Source organism: Aptenodytes patagonicus, chromosome 2 (assembly GCF_965638725.1).
Source record: "Aptenodytes patagonicus chromosome 2, bAptPat1.pri.cur, whole genome shotgun sequence".
NCBI lineage: Eukaryota > Metazoa > Chordata > Aves > Sphenisciformes > Spheniscidae > Aptenodytes > Aptenodytes patagonicus.
In genome coordinates, this window is record NC_134950.1 from 32655877 (window position 1) to 32679306 (window position 23430).

The following is a 23430-nucleotide window of genomic DNA, read 5'->3' on the forward strand; positions in this document are numbered from 1 at the left end:
TAGTTAGTGTCCTGGGGCTCAGAGTGTATGTCCCCTTCCCAGGGGATCTCCTGTTGGCCGTGTGGTAGCTTGGAGCTTGCTCTGACGCCCCACCACAGTCGTGTGTTCCTGTTGAAAGTTGCAGATGTGTTGGAATGTTTTCCCTTAATCATGCATGTAATATCTGACTGCTTATTGTGGTTTATGCTCCAGAACAGGTTATTTTTCCAAACCCAGCATTTCTTTTTAGAAAAATACTTGTTTTTTAAAAACACCTGAAAAATCACGTGTGGAATATGAAATTTATATGCAGTGGGATAGATGTGGTTGTCCTCTGTACATCCAATACTTCCGCTTTCCTTTATCGAACGTACAGTTAATTACTAACATGGCATCTAAGCCTTAGATAAAAGAGCTGCTTAGCCCTAACACATGATACTGTTGTAACGATGGCTGTTATTGTTCTTGACAGAATCCCTAAATGGATCTTGGAAAGAAGGAGGATTTGTGCCTTCTAGTACCAGCAGCAGTGGATACTGGAGCTGGAATGCTCCCAGTGACCAGTCCAACCCATCCACCCCATCTCCACCTCTGTCAGCTGATAGCTTCAAAGCTTTTCGGACACCTTCCCAGCCAGACGATGGTATTGACGAAGCTGAAACAAGCAACCTTCTCTTTGATGAACCCATTCCTAGGAAGAGAAAGGTTAGCCTTATGTTGAATTCCATACCCATGGGCAGATAGGATGTTGGTAGACTTACTTTGCTGTGAGAAAGGAACAGGTCACCCAAACAGCTCTGTATGTGTATCCCTCCTTGGCATCCAATTAAAGTAGGTACTTACCCTAGTCACTGTGTCTCGTTCAACCTAGTCACCTACTGCACACACGTGCTGCCATCAGCACCACATATTTGCTGGCAGATGGTGAGATTCTACAGAGCCTCCTGCTCAGAAAACACTAGAGTGATTTCCAGAAGGTGTTGCCTCTGGCCATTCAAGGGATTTCTATCCTACTTCGGCAAATTCTTTGTATGCAGGATGCAACAGGCAGCCTTTACATGTCATCACAAAAACTGGATATGGCCTTAATACTTCTTGTTCCCTGAAAGTGCTGTTTGTCTGACAGCATGTCAGATACCTTAATACTGTGAAGCTTTCTCTGCACAAACATATGGTGTGAAAAGAGGAGAGAGAGATCAAACCTGATGGCTTTTGATACAGTATTAGCAGTGGCCAAATTTATCCTCAGTAGGAGTGCAAAAGCAGACTAAATAAAACACAGTGTAAAAAAAAAAGTCCAAAACTGACCCCAAAAAATCACCATTATGCTAGCAAGCAAGGTCCTCTTGAAGAAAAAGAAAACAAAGAGATGGCACTAGTCCAAGTTTCCTTCTCTCCCAACACAACAGGACAGATTTTACATAGCAAGATGAAAAAGGGCTTTTTGTAAGAAGGAGGAAAAACAGAGAATTTATTCTCCTTAGTGACTTTGTTTCTGGCTCAGTCTGAGACAGTTAATTGCTTCATCACCAGCAGGAAGAAGTTTTAATGATCATTTAAACCTGTTCAGATTTATCCTTTTGCTCCAGAAGTTGCTTATTTGCCGACCCACACTGTTCTGCCCTTGTTTGTGGGAGAAGGGTGTAAAATGTTTGTGATTCTTGCTAAAAAGGAAAAAAAATATTTTGGAGGACACCTTTGTTATAATAAATTAGAAGTTAGAACTGACTGTTAAAGACAGAGATGATTGTGGAGGGTGTGGGACAGGAGGAGTAGGAATGCAGAAGTGTGCTGGTTTGCCTTTTACTTCTCAGTTAAAGTTCAGCTTATTAGCATCACTCTTACTGCTCAGCTGTGATGAGACAGATGGATTTGCAGCTGCTATCTTTATTGTTATCTAAAGTTGTCTTAGAATGTTTCTATTTATGTACCCACCACAGATCTATTACACTATCTGTTCTGGTTCACAGGGATTTTGCTTTGTATGGCAAATGTTTAATGTAGATAAATAATAACATTACCTGCCAAACTTTGTTTTATAAATTAACTGCGTTTCCTGCAGTTTTTTTGATACTGGTCCCAGCATGGTACTTTATCTGAGTACAGCTTCGCACCTTTAGAAGCCAAAATAAAAATGTTCAGGTTATATCATCTTCAGGGCTGCAAAAATCAGAAGGAATAAACCTGGAAATAGAGTGATCGGTAACCTTACTTTTACTCATTAAAGTTTCTTCCATTTCATGTTTGGAAAATGTCACGTTAGCGACCACTTCTACTATTAAGAAAGTTGCTTGCTTAAAAGTTTCCACTAATGTAGTTATTCTTCACCAAACCATTTATGTTCCATTATTTTCTTAAATAAAACATTAAGCCTGATTAGGCAATTTTTTGACTAGTCAGAAATGGAAGCGTGGTTTATGTTCTGTATTTCTACTGAGTGAGATTTTATTTGGTTACATTAAAATGCATGGGTTTTTGCAGAGTCCTAGCACTGACAATAAAGCTAAAAATGCAGCGGAGCTAGGAGATTGGTTTTACCATCAAACTGGAGATTGATGTTAAACCATTTTGTGTTCATAAAGATGCATATGGTGTTCATGATGTCATATCAGAATTCCTAAGACGTAAATGATAAGCATGGTCTTCATCTTGCCACCATGGTTGGTTGTGGGTTTTTGAGCTGATGATAGTATTTACTATTATATTATAAAAGTAAGAAATGTATCTATCAGAATTGCTAGATAGATTACATTTAATTTTAGGAAAAAAGAGTTCTCTATCTATTTGAATGGTAGTTGTATTATCAGATCAAAAAATTATAGAGGGAATTTATGTGCAATTTATTCCAAACTAGAAGGTTTTCATGCAAACAGTATGATCAGGTACCTCAAATCTTAAAGCCCTTAGCATCCATACTTTCAAACAGGAGATGTTAGACTACCAAGTAACTATGAGAACATGCTACTACAATCAACTTGGATTTTAAAAAGCCCATCAGCTGACATTTTTAAAAATCATATTCTAATCGTCTTTCTAGCAAATGCTGAAACTTACCATCTACTGGCATGCAGTCCCAAAGGGTCCAAATTGAAGAAAGCACCAAGTCAGCTTTTGTTCAAGACACAGTGAAGCATGTACTTAACTCTAAGGATGTGCTTGTTCCCTTTTTTTTTTAATCGAGCTTTATATGAATATATTCATTTAATCTTACATGTAACTAAAATGATAGGGTAATAATACAGTATTTTGAAGCTCTTCCTCATGTTTTCTTTAATTATGTGTTCTGTAATAATAGAGAAAATGATTTTTGAGAAGTACAAATTACTTAGATTTTTTTTTAATTTAAAATCTATAAAGTAGGTTTCATTTTGGGGTAAAATTAGCTTTTAAAAAAATCTGTACAGTTCTGCAACATCTGTGTTGTTTGTTACCACATACTGTGCTTTAAATTAAGACTAGTTTTCTCCAGAGTCTTCAAAGTATTGAAGATTGGGCTGGTTATAGCCTTGTTGGCTGTCCTCTAAATCAATGATAACTTAGTTTAGGCCAATGAAGTTATATTAAAGAATATAACAAGAATATTAAAATGCAATTGTACACACATTCTTTTAAAAATGTTGAACACAGCCGGATGGCTTCTCATTCCCTTGTCCAAATAAGGGTCACAGCAGCTTCTGAATGAAATAAAAGCAGGTTTTGCCAGCTCATGGTGAGTATTGTCATTGCAGAAGCTACAGTTTTCTGGCACAGTATTTTTTCTGTGTTTCAAAATTCATGAGCAGAAGTATTCGTAAGAGCTTGCTTTAGGAAGATCTTAATTTAGGAAGATGCCTTGCATTAAGTGAGAAGGCCTCATCAGTTATTCTTTGAAAGGCTCCAAAGAAGTGTAGGAAGTTTTTATATTGTCTACCTCCTTTAGTGGGGAGACAGAAACTGGAACTTGCAAATGAAAAAGCCATGCCAAAAAGCAGAGAGAGGTAAAGTTTTGGCACAAGCTGCTCCTGTGGCTTTTCACGGGGATTCTCTTGAGTTCAGTAGGATGACACTGTTGACAGAGACTTTTACATCATTACAAATTCAGAGTTGGAGGCTCTGAACCTTCACAGTGTTTTGTAGCTATATATCTGTTTTGGGTGGTTTGATTTTCTTTCTGTCTTCCACGCACCTAATGTTGCTTTACTCATAATTTCCAGAACTCCATGAAGGTGATGTTCAAATGCCTGTGGAAAAACTGTGGGAAGGTACTGAGCACAGCTGCAGGGATTCAGAAACACATACGGACCATTCACCTTGGGTAAGAGAGCAGTCTCTTCAGAAGTCTAAAGGATTTGGTATGGAAGGGGAGCAGTCGCACCTGGCTGGGGAGGTGAACTGGCTTGTCCTTGGCTTTTCTGTCTCAGATCCCTAGGTTTCTGAGGAAATCGCGGAGTGGTGCATCAAGGTGAACGGGAACTTATTCAAACAGCGAGGCACTTTCTTTCCTGAACTTTTGTGAACTTTACTAGAAGGTCAAATACAGCTCTAGGTCATACTGCACTTCCCTAAATGGCAGCGCAACTCAGTGGTATTTACTTTGTATGTGCTATCTGCGTGTCACATCCATGCTGACACTGTGCAAAAGACAGCAGGTTTCAGGGTCTTGCATGAATACTTTCCAGCTTTGTTTCACATCAGATCAGGTGCTTGTGCTAGTTCTGAAAACCCCTGAAAACCTAAGAAACCTAAGAGAAAGAAAATGAGCTGCAATTCCATGTGTATGTTACTTGGACTAGAAGCAAAAGTGAATGAATCTTGTATGACACAAGCTTGTTTCAGAGCTTTAGTTTGCAACTGAAATCTCCTGTGCAATTTGCTGAGTGACCTAGCTGTCTCATATATAGTTACAGTGGGGACTCCTGGCCTTCACCTGTTAGGTATGTGGAAATACATCTCTGTTGTGTAAGTCTGTGTTACCCAGTGCTTAAAAATTAAAGTGACCATGAGGAAGTAGTCTGGTGTGGAGCTAAGGAGAGTCTTGCAAAGGTCATAGTAATTGCTGTTGGGCTTAGGCTCTGAAGAGTGAGGCTGTCAGAAACAGAGAAAATCTCCCTCAAATTGAATTACGAATGTTGTTTTGTCCTGTATATTACGGGGACATCCTTTTCGTGGCACGGGAGAGGGAGAAATAAACAGCCGAACTTCCCTGGAATTTGGAGTTTGTAACTTTGCCGGAGAGAGGAGTTTTGGTGAGTGACTGGCTGTGGTCTGACGGATGGTACTTCTGGTAGAGCCTTTCAAACCTGCTGAACCCATGCTCTCTCAACGAGTTCTATTGAGTAGGGTGGTGAGAGGACCACAGGTAGAAGTATACGGGCAAGCAGGCTGAAGAACTGGCTAGGGGCTGGTTTTGGGGTGCATGCCTGGAAAAGAAGAGGCCCAGTGTTCAGCCCTGATATGGACATGCAGGCAGGAGGACACTTAGGGCTCTCAGATTTCCTATATGGAAGATTCAGGAGAAAATACGCATGTATGAGCTGTGAGTTACATCTGTATAGCATGTGGACTATGAACGTGCTAAAATAGTGGTTTGTTTTGGACTTCAAGATAACATGTACCCTACTGGGAACTACTGCTTTGATTGGGCTGCTTCGCTCCTAGCATTTGCACTCAAACATGCAGCGGATAGTGCCAGGGATGCAGGGGCAATTAAAACTTTTACACCTCCTCCTTCAGTAAGTCTGCTTCTGGAGAATAGGACCAGAAAGTCCTGCGCTGGCAAACCAGCCCATATGTCCTTTTTCTACCGTGTTTGAGTGAGTTGCATGGTGAGACTGTTTTCTAGCAGCTTTTTCTGTTATGCCAAGGAAAGTTGCGGTGAACCGCAGCCATGACTATATTTGGTTTAATTAAGTAACCTATGATAAGATTACATATTGTTTGCCGTAACATTAGTGAAGTATATCTTGCCCGTGTTTGTTATATTTACCCGTCCTTCTGTGGCTGCTCTGTCATTTCTGAAGTCAAAGTGCGTTGAGATTCTTGTTAACTTTAATAGTTAGGAATGAGAAGCTGATATTTAAGCTGAAGCATAGAAGTTAAACATCTACTCCAAGGTCAAAGAATTAGGCAAGAATAACACACAGAGAAAAAAAAAAATCTAATTCCTGCTTCTTTTCCCTTCAGGCTAGATGATTTTCTTTTCCTCTCCCCTTCCCTGCAGCCAGAATGCTGATAAAGTAGGTAGGGTTGAAACTGGGAATATTAATTTATTGACAGTGTGAATGTGTTTGCTCATGCATCTACAACTTAAAGTTCACCTTGGGGTTCTTGCTTTCATTTAATCAGTCCTTCATTCTTTTGTCTTCATACAGACGTGTAGGAGAGTCTGACTACAGTGATGGAGAGGAGGATTTTTACTATACAGAAATCAGGCTCAACACGGACTCAGTAGCTGATGGCTTAAGCAGTCTTTCCCCAGTCTCTCCATCTTTAGCATCTCCTCCTTCCTTTCCCACCCAAGACGCAATCCATCTTGAAACTTCCTGTGCCAAAACTGAGACTAAATTGATGACACCTCTGAGCCGCTCAGCTCCTACCAACCTCTACCTCGTACACACGGACCATGCTTACCAGGTAACGCTAGTGAGAGTGAACATTGATTACACTGATGTCATTAATGTGTAAAGAAATGTCAGATCACAATGTTTGGGTTTTAAAAAGCCAAGTCTGGTTTTAATGGGTGAAAAGTTTTCAGGGCAGCCCAAGGGGTTCCTCTCATTTAAATTTAGATGTCTGCTTCTGAAGTAGTTGTTTGTTTGTTTGTGCTCCCACCATAGCTCGTGGATTTTGGGGTGCTATTTATCCAGCCACACATAGGTGCATACTTCAGGTTGAGAAGAGTTGCTCTGTGTATCCCGCTGCCTACATCAGTTAATTCTCCACGAACCATAAGGAGGGCCCAAGGTGATATGCTCAGATGCGGTCTCCTGCATTGTAAAAATTCTCATTCAGTCAGCTGAATCCCTCCCAGAGTCTTCATTTCAGCTCTGCTTGTACTGGATGTGTTTGTAGGCAAGTACCCAAGGGATGCCAGGAACAATTCATTTCCTTTATTTGTACAGCGTGAGATGTCAGTTTGCATATGTGAAGTAGAGCAGGAAGAATGAAAAGGCATATATGGTATCCTCCTACTCTTAGAGGTAATGCTTTGCAAATGGCAAAAATCCAATTAGATCCAAAACCTGTTGTTCCAAAAACTTCCAACTAAGTTCAGACAGAAAGCATTAATTGTAAAAGTGCACTAAAATGTGACATGTTCTGGTCTGGATACCATATGAGAAAAGAAGAATAGATGCTTTGAAGTAGTGTGGTCCATGACCTGCGTATGCACCAGAGAATAGAACTCTGTTAAATTTATGAGCTGCAATAACTTTCGTATACAGCATTGTGCAGATGAAACCTTTTTGTTGTGTGTCTGGAGCAGACCCACTAAAAGGGCAGAGGGAACCGCACAGAATTCACAGGCTTGTTTTAGACTGTCGTGCACGGTGGAAAGGATGGGTGGAAGTTTGGCATCTCAGGTGCGAGCTGCATCGGGTAGCACACCAACCTGGGGACTGATTAAGCCAGCTAGGAGAAAGACTTTCTTCTCAGTCTAGCTTAAGCCCTGCCTCTCACAGAGTGAGGCACCAAGTCTAGGCTGCTGAGAAGAGTCTCACTTCATTTGGGATTTGCAGTCGTGACAGTCTTCCCTGCAATTTGGAGAATCACTTGATCCTTTTTTATAAGCAGCCTTTGAGTAAAGCACTTGTCTAAGGAAATCCTAGTTCAAATGTTTAAGCCATTTGAATTGGATTTGAACTGAGGTATTCCACAACACGAGACTGTAAGTGTCTGAGCCCTGCCTCCTTTTCAAGTTGCTCTGGTTTCAATACTTCTTTTCATCAGCGAGAAGTGACACAGTCCACAGTGTTCAAGGCATTCCTGTTGGAAGCAGGGGTCCCTGCTCAAGCATTCAGGTTGTCCTTGCAAAGGAGGCAGCTTCTGCAGAGCAGGTCAGTGGCATCCTGTGTCTAGGATATCTAGTCCCTCTAGCCCAGCAAGAGCAGCACTCTCCAGGAGGCGAGGTGGAGATTCAACTCTCACCAGCAAGAGGAGGAATTGAGCCCAGCTTTCACTCATAGCATTTAAGCATTCTTGTGACTAATCTGTTGTGTAAAAGGGAATAGAAGGGAAGGTGACGACAGCATCTTTAATACCACCATATTTCCTGCAGTTTGCTTGCTGGAGTGAGCCATATACAGAGTTTCAAAACTTTTTTTACTTCTGATAAAAATATTATCTGTATCAAAACTGAAACGAAGTATTGAACGGGAATGTAGTGATGAAAACAATCTCTCATATGAATGAGAGCATGGAAGTGGAAATTACTTCATTGGGAGTGAAGAGGCAAAATTCATAGCTCAAGGAACTCAGATAAGGGAGGCTGAATAATGTTCATCCCAGGATTCCTGTTAAAAAAAGGAAAAAAATATGGAACCCAAAGCTGGGGTACAAGAATCTTAAACAGATCTGTTAACTGCCATTTCCCATATGACTGGAAAATGGCAAATATAATAGTAGTAAAAAAGGAGTAAAGGGGAAGCGATCAGGCAAGTCCTGACTCTCTTCTCTGACCCAGTCCTATGGATGAGGAAAGAGTTAGAAAAATAATTGAAGAAATTGTGGAAAGTACAGCAAATGAGGTGAACTGCAATGGAGGAACCCCAAAGAAAGACTATCGTAGAACAGTCTAACATCTTTCTTGGAGAAGGTAGCTTTGTAAACAACAAAGAAGCAGTACAGAAGAACAAATCCCTCTGGATTCAAGGAAAGCATTTGATCTTAAAACATATAGGCAGTATTTGTTAGGCTAGAGATTAAACTTAGTGTAGGAAAGAGAGCTGGGGAGTCGGGGAGAACAGCAGTGAGTTATTCTGAAAGGGCTATTGAATGTTATTAGTGGAGTTGAATGAAAAGCTGTATTTGGGTCTGATCTTATTTTCATTAAATCATTTTGGTACTAGACAAATATAATAAACTTTGCTGGTAATGAACTCAGGAGATGTCAGCAGTACAGGAATTTGTATGTCATGCTTACATGACTGGGTGATCTTAAGAATAATAGATTTTGGATGCAATTTAATGGCGGAACATGCGAAGTCCTACACCTTAGGAACTAATGAGATTTTTCTGCTATAAACTGGAGTAGTTAGAAAATTACGTGAGGAGGAAACCTATGTTCATTATCAAGCACTGAATGACCGTGAGCCAACAACAACAGGTCTGTGAAGGGAAAAAAAGTTGTCAGCTTTCTTGGGTAAGAAATACCTAGGAGAGACAGGGATTTTTAACGCTGTTGTACAAGACCGCTGGATAACTTCAACTGAGATCCTGAGTAGAGTTCTGGTCAACCAATTTCAAGGATGATGGGCTCCGATTAGAAGAGGTAGAAGGAAGGTGATCTGAAGGAAGAGGGAAGGCAGGGAGGACACGGAGGGCCTCTCCAGCCCAGGGACTGACAGCTCAGGCAAAGCAGGGGTGTGGAGAGGGTGGGATTGCTGCCTGGAAGGAAGGTGAGAGGACAAACATGAGAGGGGAAGAGGACAAGCACATGCTGTTTCAGATATAAGGGCAATGTTGGCACAAATAAATAATTATAAATTAACCGTGAATATATTTTGATTGGAAATTAGATGGACGTCTCTAAGCAAAGTGAGATCAGGGTATAGAAACTCTTCAGTTCATTGTAATGTTATGGTTGCTTACCTTATGGAAGAGAGCGTCTAAAATGTTAGCCTGAAAAAGGTGACTGTGCTTGATGAGCAAAGATGCACATCTGGGAAACAAATGAACAAGGTGATTGACTGTCTAAATCTGATCATGTCTGAGGTAGATATTTAGGCACTGAGAAAAAAGAATTGAGCACCACGGTATTTTAGGCAACTGCAAATTACAGCAATTTTAAACTTCTCATACTTCACGTTTCATTATGAAACTAGTGCTTGTACCTGTTAAATTTAGCTACAGAGGAACTACAGGTGGGCTCTTTCAGCATCTAGGATTTCCCTTGCGGGTCTTACTCAAATATCTGAGGAAGTTGCTGTGCTGACCCGGCTTTGAGCTGATATCCCGGTGGGATGCTGAGTGGAGGCAGTGCCGCCTTGCTGCCCACCCAGATGCCTCCAGTTCTTTCTGGCAGGAGTGTGGTGGTCATTCACCCCTTCCCATTTGAACAGGGTTGTGATGAAGCACTACTGGTACCATCTGGAGTTGCCAAATTTTTCTTGATGCCTTTCAGCGAGGTTTTTATATTTTATGGAGCTCAGTGGACGTTTGCTCCACGTGTCTGTGTGGATTCTCTTGGAGCTGTCAGCGGGCTCAGCAGCCCGCAGAGCATTGCTGCCGTAGACGGACGTATCCAGTGGTCTCGGTTTCTTTTCCTTGGAGAGACTCTAGGGGATTGCTTCAGCACTTGTTTACTCTGAAGATTATCTTTAATGGGGACTATCAGGTTGTAGTTTGTCATCACTCCTCTCTGCCTGGCGGCTCAGGGAAGTGCTCTCTTCCCCGAAGCGGTGAGACAACTTTAGCAGCCTCAAACACAAACACTGCTTAAATACGTGTATTGTGTTATTGTCAGGCTCAGGCAACTGGAAGGCAGAAGTAAAAACTCATTTTTAATAGCAAGTTCTTTATAAGTTTAAACCAAGGAGCCTATTTTGTGGTGAAAGCTTGGAATTCAAGAGTCAAAGGGAGCCTGTGTTCATGGTGGCTGCTTGTGCTCCTGCTAGGCATGGTAACTGCAAACATATGAATTTCCTGACTCTGTAAATTAAATGGGCTTCAAAAAGGGGCAGGGAAGAATTCCTGAGGGCTCATAGCCCAGTGAGAAAACCAGAGGGAAGGCACAAGATGCTCGATGGTCTGAGCTCAGATTATCGGGTATTGCACCCCAGGGCAGCGCTGGGTATTACAGCCCACATGGGAAGAACATAAGAGTTCAAGGGGCCCAGGGGTCCTTCAAATATTTGCTTTAGCTTAGTCTTTTAAAAGCTGTTTTTTGAATCCCAAGGATGATTTTCTGCTCCTTGTTTTTAATAGGAAAGACTGTTTTAATTGGGATGATTCTTAACAACATTTATCTGATAAACAAGAAATGGCCAACCCTTACTGTTGAGCATTAACCCTGTTGTCCAAGAAGTCTCGCCAACCGGTCTTCAGTTGTTTAAACCAGCTGCCGTCAGTTTAAATACTGCTTTGTTTATCACTGTGGAACAGGTTATCATTTGTAATACATTTTGCTGCTTGCTGGCATTATTTTAGAAGTTATTTTTATATGATGTTTGATTTCGTGTGGTTTTTTATCAGATCTAGCTTTTAAGGGTTTTGTGTGAATTCTCTTGTGAGAGCTACCATCTTTCTCTAAACAAGGTTTTAAGAACAGTGATATAAATATGTCCCTTCCTTGCTGGCTTATCCATGATTATCCCTCTCATAAGGGTAAAATGCTTGTTACCGTCAGCACTATGAAGTTTTTTTCCACCTTGGAAAGTCTCTTGTAGATTTACAGTTTCAAGGAGTGAAAGATCCCTTGAAATGGTTTGGAAGAGGAATGGTTCTTCTTACTGGAATAATATTTTCTTTTCACACAGGCCACTCCTCCGGTGAACATTCCAGGGTCAGCAAAATTCACTCCCAATGGCAGTAGCTTTAGCATCTCTTGGCAGTCGCCTCCAGTTACCTTCACCGGCATTCCAGTAAGTGAACGACAGAAAAAGAAAGAAAGGGAAAAAAAAAAAGTTTTTAGAACTTTTTGTTTTGTTTCACAGTGTCTCATGATAGAAGTAACTTTGACATAACAGATACCGAAAAGAAACAAATTAAATATATGCCTCAGTTTGCCAGCACGGCTGATTTTAACACTTTTGCCAGTCTCTTTAATTCAGTACAGTTACTTTTTTTTGCATCAGTGTCTACAGGCAGAGGATTGGATCTATAGTATGTATTTTTTAAACTATACGCTTACAAAAGAACATTCTGGTAGGTGCAGAGCCTGGCAGTATCTGCTCCTTTTTGTGCCACTAAGAGATTTCTTACAAAACTAGATGGAAAATCAGCGAGGTGATGGTTATGCTAACAGACTAATTGGATTCAAGCAGCAGGGCTGTTACCTAAATGAACTCTGAAGATGAAGTATATTTGAAAGGCGACTGAAAGAAACAATAAGATGAAATGCAAAGTCTGGTTCTAGTAGGCTACATATATGTAGTCCCTATTGATACCAGAAAATTCTGTACATTTATACAGAAAATATGTTCAATACATATTGCATTTTGATATTAATACATGTTGCAGTTTGGCACATTTTTAATGAAGATGTATTAGATGTATGTATTAGATGTAAAGTCAACTCTGACCCTTTCTTCAAAAAGCTGGTGTATGAGGCCTAATTTCATGAACAGGGCTGCAGAAATGGGATGTTTGCTTAAACATAGAATTCCAGTAGTCCTGAATGTAACGCAATATAGGTGTGGATACTGTAGGGGGAGTTAAAAACCTTTATGAAGCGTTCAAAGGGATTAGGCTTCTAGTGCCTAGCATGGTGAATACTAAAAGTAAATGTAAATCCCTATTTATGAGTAGTGGAAAGTCTTCTGTGTAATAAATAGAAATAAATATTAATGTAATGTATCCTAATTTTTATTGGAAAGCATTTTTCAGTATAAATTGATATTCTCTAATCATAAAACTTTTTTGTATCATAACATTTCATTTAATATTACACTTTATGAATTTATGAATTCTTAAAGTGTATTATGTAAGGCACATTGCTCATCCAAAGAACCATATAGCTTTTCTTCTCCTGACAGTGAATATTAGACATGGCGATAAGAGATACTATTTCCCTCCCTTCTCTTCACCAAGTGAATTTCCAAAGCTTCTTACTGTCAACCTTTGGCAAATCTTGGGAGATTTTCTGCAGAGGCTGTGGCATCCTGCAGGGATGATAAAAAATGAAAGTGGCTGAATCAATTACACTGCACTCTGCCAATGAATATTTATTAAATTCCATCAAGGAACAAGTAACAGTGAAAGACATCATGCTGGCAGCAATTTCAACAAGAGTGCCTTGACAGAGTGTGCTATCCATAAAGTTCCTCGCGAATTTGATTTCCCAACAATGGGGTTGATACAGAGTAATTATGAAACTGGCTCCTTTTGTGGAGTAGCAGAAATTGGTGCCAGGAGTGTTGGGACTCTAAAAATGCAATTAGCCACATTGTAAATCAGACACTTAAGAGAACAGGATTAGACACATATGCATTGAGTTTACTTGTTCAAGCAGCAACGTTGATCTGTGGCTGTAGAGTTTAGAGTTCTCAAAAGAATTTAAGAAATGCCAAATCACTTTCTGAGAATTGTATGGAGATGTCAGTGCTTTAAGTACAATCTAAAAATAATCCCAATACAAAAACCTGGGGAAGCAGTGATGATAGCAGAATTATAAACCACTCAGGGAACCATATGAACTGCCTTTGTATCTCTGTTTCACAACATTTATAAGGTTGTTTAGCAAGAAAAAAAAACCTTCTAGGTTTGCACACATTTGACTATTCTATCATCAGTGAGATCATTTATGAATTACAAAGGCTTGCCTGCAGTGGAAAATTATGTGCAGCAAGTGAGGGTGCAAATGCAAAGTGATGTTAAATAACTGTATATTAAATGAAAGTTTCATTTCTCCTGTTTCAAAGTAAATTAGATATTGCCTTATAAAAACAGGGCTCTGTCAATTCTCAGCATTACACAGAGTGTAACTACTTTAGGAAACCTATAGTATAGGGGACTTTCTCCTTCTCTTATGAGGTTTATTTAAGCCCAGACTATGTGACAGAGCCAGCATACTATCAACTCATGCAATTGTATATGTACATGGTCCCTGAGATTAGATGCATGTCTGTAGCACCCAAGGGAACTTCACAGAGTAAGTCCAAACCATTACTTTTTGCCTGACCTTAATATTTATTCAAGCAGTTTTCTAAAATGGCTTTGGGATACTTTTTTGGCCCGGACAAACCACTGAGCAGTAAATGGTTAGGTACAGATTTGCAAAAGTGTGTAGGTCTACACATTTCTTCACGTTACTAGTGATGTTGGAATGGGGCCATTCTGTCCTTGACCCATTAGAGGGCTGTTGAATCCTGGTTTTGAACAGGCTTCTTTCTAGACCTGTATGTCAGCAGTTGAGTCCACGAGAGAGACGAAATTTCAAAATAGTCATCTTTTGTGGGTTTTTTTGACACCTACCTTAGGTGTTTCCCCATTCATTCCTGTGGACAATGAATTTCGGTGACACTGAGCACTCTCTGCTTGCTGTCCCAGGAACTGGGGTGTTCAGACAGACATCATGACTTACATTAAGTCCTCGCTTTCAGACAGTCTTTAGCAGAGCAGCACCAAAAGGCCTTTGTGAACGTGAGGGTGCTTATCGGCAAGTTCTTAAGTGCCTCAAAACAAGCCATACGTACAGCTGGATCAGTCGGGGTTCTGTATGCGGCTGCTTTAGGCTCAGGGGTATTCACAGCATCTAACCATAGGCATTTATCTAGAAGTCTTGTAGTCATAAAGGAGGAGAATTAGGGGAACCTCCAAAGTCCTTATACTTTGTGCTCTGAATCATGCATAAGTTACATTCCCAAGGCAGATGGGAAATACACTTTTTCTTATCATTTTCCCAAGATAACTTTGCAGGTGCAAGAGCAGGTTGAGTGTTGGCACAGCCGTCAGTCATTGCTAGGTGCAATTCCCTGCATGAAGCAGAAAGGACAAGTTCATGTTTGCTCTACCACTTGAGACTGAACTAGGAGAAAAAATAAGGCACAGCATGGGGACGTATGAGGAGGATGAATTAAATGATGCAAGTGGGATGAGCAACGGTGGAGTCTGTATCTCTTGGTACTGGAGGACTTAACATAATGACCATATAGTTCCACTTTTGTGTAATGTAGGATAAAAGTCTTGAATGCCAGCGTGATTTCCTTTATGTGATACTGATTTTTACCTGCCTGCTCATAAGACCCAAAAAAGTTGAACAGGAGAGAAGATCTTTAAGTTTGATAATCTGATGTTTACAGATTCTTCTCTGTAACCACAGTTTCCCCCAGGAGATGTAACTGGAAACTCCAGGTCCTTGCTTCAAACACACACTATCATTTCACATTAATTCTCTGCATTAGACACCACTTCAAATGTGAAAAGCCTCTGAGGGCAAGGATTGCCTTCTCACGCCTTCCTCTTAATCTGCTCTTAGTGTCGCCTACTAAGGAATACAGCTAACTGGTATTGTTTAGACCTGCTGCAAAGCGTATCAAAATACACTAAAGCTCAACTTCAAGTGCAGTTTAGCTGCCTTGGTATGCCAATCCGTGGAAACTATCGTGCAGAGACCCCCTCTGGAGAATGTGAGGGGAGACGCAGTCTGCACGCTGCAATTACTGCTCAAGCCTGTACTGTGTTTGGAAGCAATCAGGATAATTGCTTATAACATAGGAGGCCATCAAAGTACTTTTTTGTTCAATGATAACCAAGGAATATGTTGAGTATCAGTTAGTAGTGGTAGATACAAAAATTTTCTGGTTTTTAAAATGTTTAAGAACCCTAGCAGCATTGACTGGAGATCTCTGGTTGCTGGTAATGACTGGAAAACCATGCAGTGTGTGGTAAATGCCAAAGACTAGAAAAGTGTTGCTGCTTTGCATTTTATCTTCAGTGTTTCAATCATTCTTAGGTAAAACAAGAGAAGTGGTTGATAAAAGATAGGAAAAAAAGTAGTAGACAACAAGCTGCCCTCAATATTGTGGAGTGATAGGACAGAAGGAGCTAGTGTGGTCTCTGGATATATAAAACATGACTTACGGTAAGCAGGCAGAGAGAGAGGAAATTTCTTTCAACTTTTGGAGTTATATTTCATACATCAGTAATGGTCTAAACTTGTTCAGAGTGTGAGCTGCAGATGCAGTTAAATCAGAAATTTTTGTAGTTACCAGTCAAGAGTAAAAGTTGAAAGACTGTCTGCACTCCATTACAAGTATTAGTTATTTTTTTGCTACTGTCGAGTAGCTATAAAATAGATTTTATATCAAAAATTAAAGCACACTCAGTAACTCTCCTGAAGTCAGGTCAGTTCCCATATCTTCCAGATATTATGAGACTTCAGAAGGGCAGCAGTGAAAAGTCATAGCAATGCAAGGAACTATGACAATATCTGCAGTTCCTGGCTGCAGGAGGTAGTGACTCCCTGCACCAGATGCCCAAAGCTTGCTACGTTCTGTACATAACAAAAAATGAGTGTTTGTAAGTTTTTTTCTAGTTTTTTTAGATGTAAAGTGGTTGTGGCCTTCACCCAGTAGCAAAATAATACCCTAGCAGTAAATAATTTAGGAATTATTTAAGGCCAAGCTTTATGCCATGGGATTACTCGAATAATGTTGCCAACCCACACACTCCTGTAGGCAGTTTATTTGGAAAGTCTCAGAAGACCAAACTACGCCCTTCACTCGGGAACATTGACAAAGGAGGACACCTGCTGAGAAGGTTTACAGTGCAGAATAAAGGAAATAATCCAGTACATCTTGTTAGCAGCCTTGATCAGAAGGGCTGCCTTGCACTCCCATTAAAACCTTGAGGGCTGCATTGTAACTGCTGTGCGGCAAACCCCCTTCTCCAAGGCTGTCTCTCCACAAAGAGTGCCAAGTCACAGACAAGAGCAACTCGTGAAATCCCTTTATTTCATAGGGGTTTATCGGTATTGATCTCAGCACAGGCTGGAGTTTATTTTTCCAGTTACTTTCTTTGCTTAAATTGGAGAACGTTTTCATAAGAGCTATTTAGAGTTCTTAAATAAGAATGAATGCATTTTCTGTTGTTTCCCAGAACCTGAAACGATGCTCATCTGTATTCTGGTTTGCTCTGTTGGGATGACTGGAAGTACAGGGAAACAAAATGGAGCTAATATAGTGTACCTCACGCTCAGTGGACATCTTTCTAAATAGACCTGCAACTTCCCTATGTGTGTATGTTTTATAATAACCTTTCCTGGGTATCCTTGCCACCATGCATCATGAATTGCATTTTCTGGGAGAAGTGTTTATACTGCATTCATATGTGTATGTTCTTCATAAGCAGTTTTTTTGTCTGTATTGACAGGTCTCACCAACTCATAATCGTCCTGCAGGGAGTGGAGAGCAGAAACAGTCCCACACAGTTCTTTCATCACCGCCTAGAGTAGCATTTGGCTTGAGGTATGGGACCATTAGCTCCTGCTGACAGACCAGCAGCCTCAGAACCTGGAGGGCATTTAGTAAATAAGATGTCAGTGGCCAAAGAAACAGAAAAACCACACCACCAACCGTGATTGCAGTTGTCAGGCAGTTTCTTACTAGAATGCTTCAGAGTAAGTGTTCTGGACCTATTTTGCTTTTCATTACTATCAAAGGTAAAGTTTGGGGGAAAAGTGAGTTGTTGTGAAATGAACAAGGCAGACTGTGAAGGAAAACTGCAGGCCTTATGCCAGGCATGTCTGGAGTTCAGATGCAGATCTAAATTGCCCTGTAAAGCAACGCTGCCCAGATTCACTGCTCTACCTGAAGCATCCTGAACTTCATTACGTGGCTTTGCTTTTTTCTCTGAAAGGCTGGGCTGTCTTGTGTGTTCATCACCATTCAGTCAGTACGGTATTTGGCTTTAATTGAATTATAAGAAACCGTATCTTACAATAAATTAGAGCAAAGTAAAGCTTTTTATGCCTTGTCTTCCTAGACGTAAGCTACATTCACTGCCATTAAAGCTAACTGATGGTTGACCAGAGTCTGCTTTAACAGTGTTCAAAAAGTTATGTTAAAAAAAAATCAAACTGCGACACTGAATTTCTTACAGTAAAGAAACTCTTTAATTTCTCACAACCCTAAAGGTGACTGTACCCTAAAACGAGACAAAAGGAAGATTTCATGCTTTTAATTTTCTTCATGACTCAGATCATTGCATATGCTACAAACCAAACTTAGGATCTTCCCAATTCATGGATTGTGCCCATTAATGAATGTTCAGTAATCAAAAAATGCATAGGTGTGCAAGAGAGGAATCACCAGGCAATTCCCATGTGTGCCATGCAGCACGTAATACAGGTATTAAACAATTCTGTCCGTACAGTTACTTGATTTAAAGACGCCAGGACAGATGGCACTGCTATAGCAAGCGTTGGGTTACTTCTTGTAGCATTGCTCCTCAGGTTTGCTGGCTTTCCATGTGTTGAATAAAAAAAAGTTCCATTTTAACAGTTACTTTGATCATTTTCTAAACTTGTGAACTTTCGAGTGTGGTTATAAGATGAAAAACATGACAATCGTTATAGCTTTAAAAGCAGATACTGCCTGCCTTGCTGACTTTGGGGACGACAGAGAAGGAGCACATGTGAACATGCTGCAGCTGAGGGCAAGGGTTAAAACTTGTTTTCAATCACTTTGTTGTTTTTCAGTCAATGAGCTCGGAGCAAGCCATGCAGGAAGGACTGGCAAGTTTAGGAGCTGGTAGCTTTTCCCCTCTTTTGCATAGCTGCTACCTGCTGGTATTTGACTCGAAAACAACCCAAATCCCTTTGAAACGCTGGGTGTTCTCTGCCGGCTGCACTCCATGGAGACTGTTGTCCTGATCTTAGGGTGATAGAGCAAAGCTACGAAAGCATCTCGTTAACAAGCTTCCCTTTCTCTCTGACAGGAAGCCTAGAGGGGAGGGGAAAAAGTGTCGGAAGGTCTATGGGATGGAGAACAGAGATATGTGGTGTACTGCCTGCCGATGGAAGAAGGCCTGCCAAAGGTTCATCGACTAAAGATTGAAATTATGCAGAGGATTTGGGGATGGGGGAGGACAACAGCAGAACCAGATTGCTGCAGCTGCACTGTATCACTTCCCATTTTCCCTCCAGTGATGTGTTGTTGAGGGTTTTTTTGTTGGTTTTTTGGGTGTTTGTTTTTTTAAAGAGCTTTGTATTTCAAAGTGAAGCACTTGTAACCAAGGAAAAGCACTAATCAAAACCTGTGTGGAGCAATAGAGCAAAAAAAAAAAAAAAAAAAGCAAAACCAAGAACATACAACAAAATTCTGTCTTACTAAGTGTGGAAACCAGAGCAGCTATTAGTGTTTTTCTGTAAAAGAAAGGAAAAAGTTAATTTTTTTGCTAACTCTGTGAGCTACTTGCTCCTTAAGATAATTTTTAACCATTTCAGTCTCTGTGCTGTGAACGTCTGTATTTGCTAAACTGAACAACTTTTCTTTTCCTGAAACGAAGATCTCTTTTTGAAAGCTTTCTAATAAACACTTCAGAGTCGTATAAGCTACAGTTTACTCAACAAAAGCTGTACTAAGACTGGAGACTGCTAAATAATTCTCCTGATGCGAATGATCGTGATTATTATATATTTTTGGAAAGGGGATGTGGGGAGGAGTTGGGATTTTTGTTTGTTTGTTTATAGGAGAAAAGCAAAGTCTGAATTTGCAAGAAGGACAAGCAGTGCTCCTGGAACTTTTTTAAACCAGGCACAGACCAGTGGAGTGGAACAAAGTAATTTAAGCACCAAATTGGATTTTGATCCTCGAGAGGAAGAAAAGCAGCAATGGAAAGTCACCAGCAGATATTGTCACAACAAGAAGTTGAGGGAAGAAATCCAGTGATGCTTGATGGAAACCCCTAAGAATACAATGGGGGTCCAGTAGCTTTTCTTACCGCTCTCCTGTTTCTGAGGGAGGATGAACAGTTGGACCAGCACGTCTGTTGCTGCAGGAGGCCTATAAAGAACTGGCAAATGCAGCCACTAGGATTATATGTTAATACCTATTCAGGGACACGATCTAGCCCAGCAGTTCTGCTCTTGCTTCCTTTTCTCTTATTTGAGAGATTGTCGTTAAGATAATGGTTTGCTTAGCTTTCCCCCCCGCCATTAAAGTTGCTAAGATTTATTTGATGCAAAAAATTGGTAGAGACAAGAAAATAACCCCTTTCCACAACATCATCTCAGAAAAAGAAGTACAACAACAAAGGAGCAACGTATTTATGGTAACAGTTCATTTCTTAACTGATTTTGATATACGAATTAACAAGTTCCTCTTCTTGCAGTACTTGCATAGATTTGGGTACTTTAGTTTCTCTGTCCGTTAGAAAATACACCGGAACGCGGAAAGCTGGTGTTCTGTCTCAACGTGTATCGAACTACCATTAATTAACGATTATTTCAGTGCAAAAATAAAATAAGGATTTACTAGGATATGAATGTATACAGTTAAACTATACAAGACACCTTAAAAAAATCAAATCAAAACACAGAAGCAAAACCTTGCCTATTAATAGAGGCATGGAGGCCCACAAATTCCTGGTTTGGGTTTTTTTTCATACCGTTTGAAATTAGACCAGATCTTTTGGGTTTTTTTATTTTTTATTGTCTAAGCTGGTTCATCCTCACTGAAAAAAGGGGACTCCAAGCATCTAAACAGCTTTCTAAAATCTGGTCCGAAGTTCACTTGATAGCTTTATTAAGCGTGCACCGCTGCTTATGCCTATATAAAAGCACAAAATAACAATGCAGTTGTTAAGAATATACACTATGAATTCAGTAAAGTAGTAACGAGAAGTAAAACTTATAAAAGGAGCTACCAAAGGTTATAATCTGATTTTCTTTGAACAAGTTAATTGGGCAATCAGATGCCTAATTTGAGCATGCTATTTCTGCAGTTGTTTACAAATTGTGTAATTTACATGCACAAGTGGCAAGATATGCTTGCATGCACGCAATTACTTGATTTTTTGCCCAGTTGTGTTAAGTCATTTAAAAAAGGAAAATAGACTCTGAAATCTAGTAAGACCCTGAAATACATACACATATGTATGTGTATGAGTATTTATATATATATATAAAAAAATATATAACTATATATTATATAGGTTTTTATATATATATATATATATAATCTGGGATCAACAGAGAGGAGGATTGTTTTCTTTATAAATATAAAACAAGACGCTAAAGGTCAGTGGAAACACATAGCCACTCTTTTATCGTCTTTCCTCTTAGTAAAATGTGGGTCATGGGTTTTCTTTAGATGTTGTATTTTTTTTTATTTCCTTAGTAAAATACCTCATAGTAATTGGTAGTCATTTCATCTTAAAACACTGAGCTTGCTGTTGGTGTATTTACTTTGGTAGAACTTAGAAAATCTGGGTCTTTTCCAAGATACTCCTGCCAGAGTGCCCCCCCGTTTTTACAAGCACTCTGAGACTAATTATAAAGCGTTTCATAATTAATTCAACTATTGCTAGACTGACAGTATTTGCCTATATTTGTTGTTCCCCTCCTTTTATATTTTCCCTTTTTGCTTTGGAGGATTTTTTTGACAACAATGTATCAGATTGTGTATTTTTTCTATGATGTCATGGCATTGTGAGCACCTTTCCTGAGGGCACTTTACGAATTGCTGTAATAAGATTATTCTTTATAAATTTCTGCACGGAAGAACAGTTTTGTCGCCAGATCAGATTGCCCTCTGGTACAAATTTGATATGTATTACATATAGGCACAAAAGCCACAAATGTTCAAAATGGGAGAGTAAGTTGGTGTTAACAAAACAGAGGACAGAAGATACTCGATAAATCCTGCCAGGACAAAGCTAAATTACCAGTATTTTTACACAACTTTTAATCAGCAGTTTATATTAAATCAGTTTTGCATCTTCTGGCTGTGGCATTTTGATTCAAAAGTAGGCACTCCTCGAGTTACCGTGTCTAAACCATGGCCTGCGATAGCGAGACGGCACGGCCGTCTGGGCCTGCATGAAGCGTTTATCAGTTGCTTTGTGCTTTGAACTCAGATCACTCCATGTCACACGAGCACTTCGGCGTCCGCCAAGATCCCCTTCGCTCTCCTGACACACCCAGCAAGAACAGAAATGTCAGCAAAGCCTTTCCAGTGCTGGCAGTACCGAGCGTAATCTGGAATAACCTCTGCCATTTTTCTGCCTTGCTTCGGTGTTGCTTTAAGCTGCATCGCTGTCCTCCTAGCGTCCGATTCATCTCCAACTTCTGCACTAGCCTTCCCCTAAAGAGTGAGATTTGTTTCCCAAGGAAGAGCTAGCCTGAATGCTTTGGTCACTTACCGTCATCGGTACACGCCATTTCCCCTATTTTCGGTGTCTTTGTGGGAGATAGGTCGTTGTCTCTGACCTCCCGGAGAAGTCGGAAAGAACGGCCTGAACGCATCACACAGTCTCTTGTGTGCTGCAGCGATTTGGACGTGGGTTCATATATGTCAAGAGCCAGAAATTCCCCCTGAGATATAAAAATGGAAGGCTCTATTTTATTGGGTTTAACCACTTATTAGTATTGATGCTGGTAACAGAAATTGCCAACATCAGTATCGGAGTGGAGATCAACTGTATAGATCCCAAATATTTTTCTTCAGGAGTTTTCTTGCTATAACAAAGCTATTTCCCACTTCCCCATTTACCCCACCCCCAAAAAAAGTCTGGAAAAGGAGATAATTTCAGAAGTGGGAAATCTTAATGGCAATTTTAAAAATGTGACTGCTCCAACTGCTCCTACGTGAAATAGCAGCTATTGGACATTGCAGACTCGGATCATCTTAGTCATAAAATGGTTTCCACCCAAAACAATGTGCCTGATTCTCTAGTGCCTTGCACAAATGTAACAGGATACGCAAGATGCAAAGTGAGCAAAAACTCTTCCATTCCAGTTTGCGGGTTTGTACTTTTAACCAATACCAGTCCGTCACCTAGCAGGTATCCGTTGTCATGTAAGCCAGACCTGTAAGCCCTGCTTGTGTGAATAAGCTGAGTAGAATGCCTACCCGTTGAATTACTTTATCCAAATCATTAGCCTGGTATGAACGTTAGCTGTCTAATGATCTACAGATTCCTTGCACCCGTTCACCATCGCCGACATCACTTTCTTCATTCCTTCTCCCCTTCATTTTTTAAGATAATGAATAGGTAGGCAACACAACAGGTGGCAAAGCTTTAGCCAAAAGTTCTTGTAGAACCCGCATGTAAGAATGGATTCCAGCTCCATGTCATATCCCAGATGTCCTTGTCGCTGACTTTTTATTTTTTTGTTCATCCTGATCCAGTGAGTCGGGATGGTTTTCTATTTCTTGCTACAGTCTGGGGCCAGCTAGAGTGGCCCTGCCGAGAATTCAGGACAGTCGCTGTAAGTGTGGCAATATAAAGCGATTTCTTTCTTCCCCTGCCTGTAAATATGTTGAAACACCGTCTCAGAAACAGGACGTGAAATTAGAAGCTTGCTGGCCATGTGTAGAGGCATAACAGGTTACCCGTGAGGCTCGTTTCTGTTGGTTCAAACTTCAGTCATCT

At 40.3% G+C, this 23430-nt stretch overlaps 1 protein-coding gene across 5 annotated transcripts in view; it reads left to right on the top strand.

The window, feature by feature from the left end:
• ZNF704 (zinc finger protein 704) overlaps nt 1–23430 on the top strand; it is a 109908-nt gene that overhangs the window by 73799 nt on the left and 12679 nt on the right. For 3 of the 5 annotated variants that reach the window (XM_076329499.1, XM_076329500.1, XM_076329501.1), the window contains exons 4-7: nt 452–684; nt 4173–4273; nt 6330–6591; nt 11652–11756. In XM_076329499.1, coding sequence (XP_076185614.1) covers nt 452–684; nt 4173–4273; nt 6330–6591; nt 11652–11756 — 701 coding nt within the window. Of the gene's footprint in view, nt 1–451; nt 685–4172; nt 4274–6329; nt 6592–11651; nt 11757–17205; nt 17301–18771; nt 19391–23430 lie in introns of those variants that run through there. The other 2 variants (XM_076329498.1, XM_076329502.1) reach the window with 2 other exon arrangements.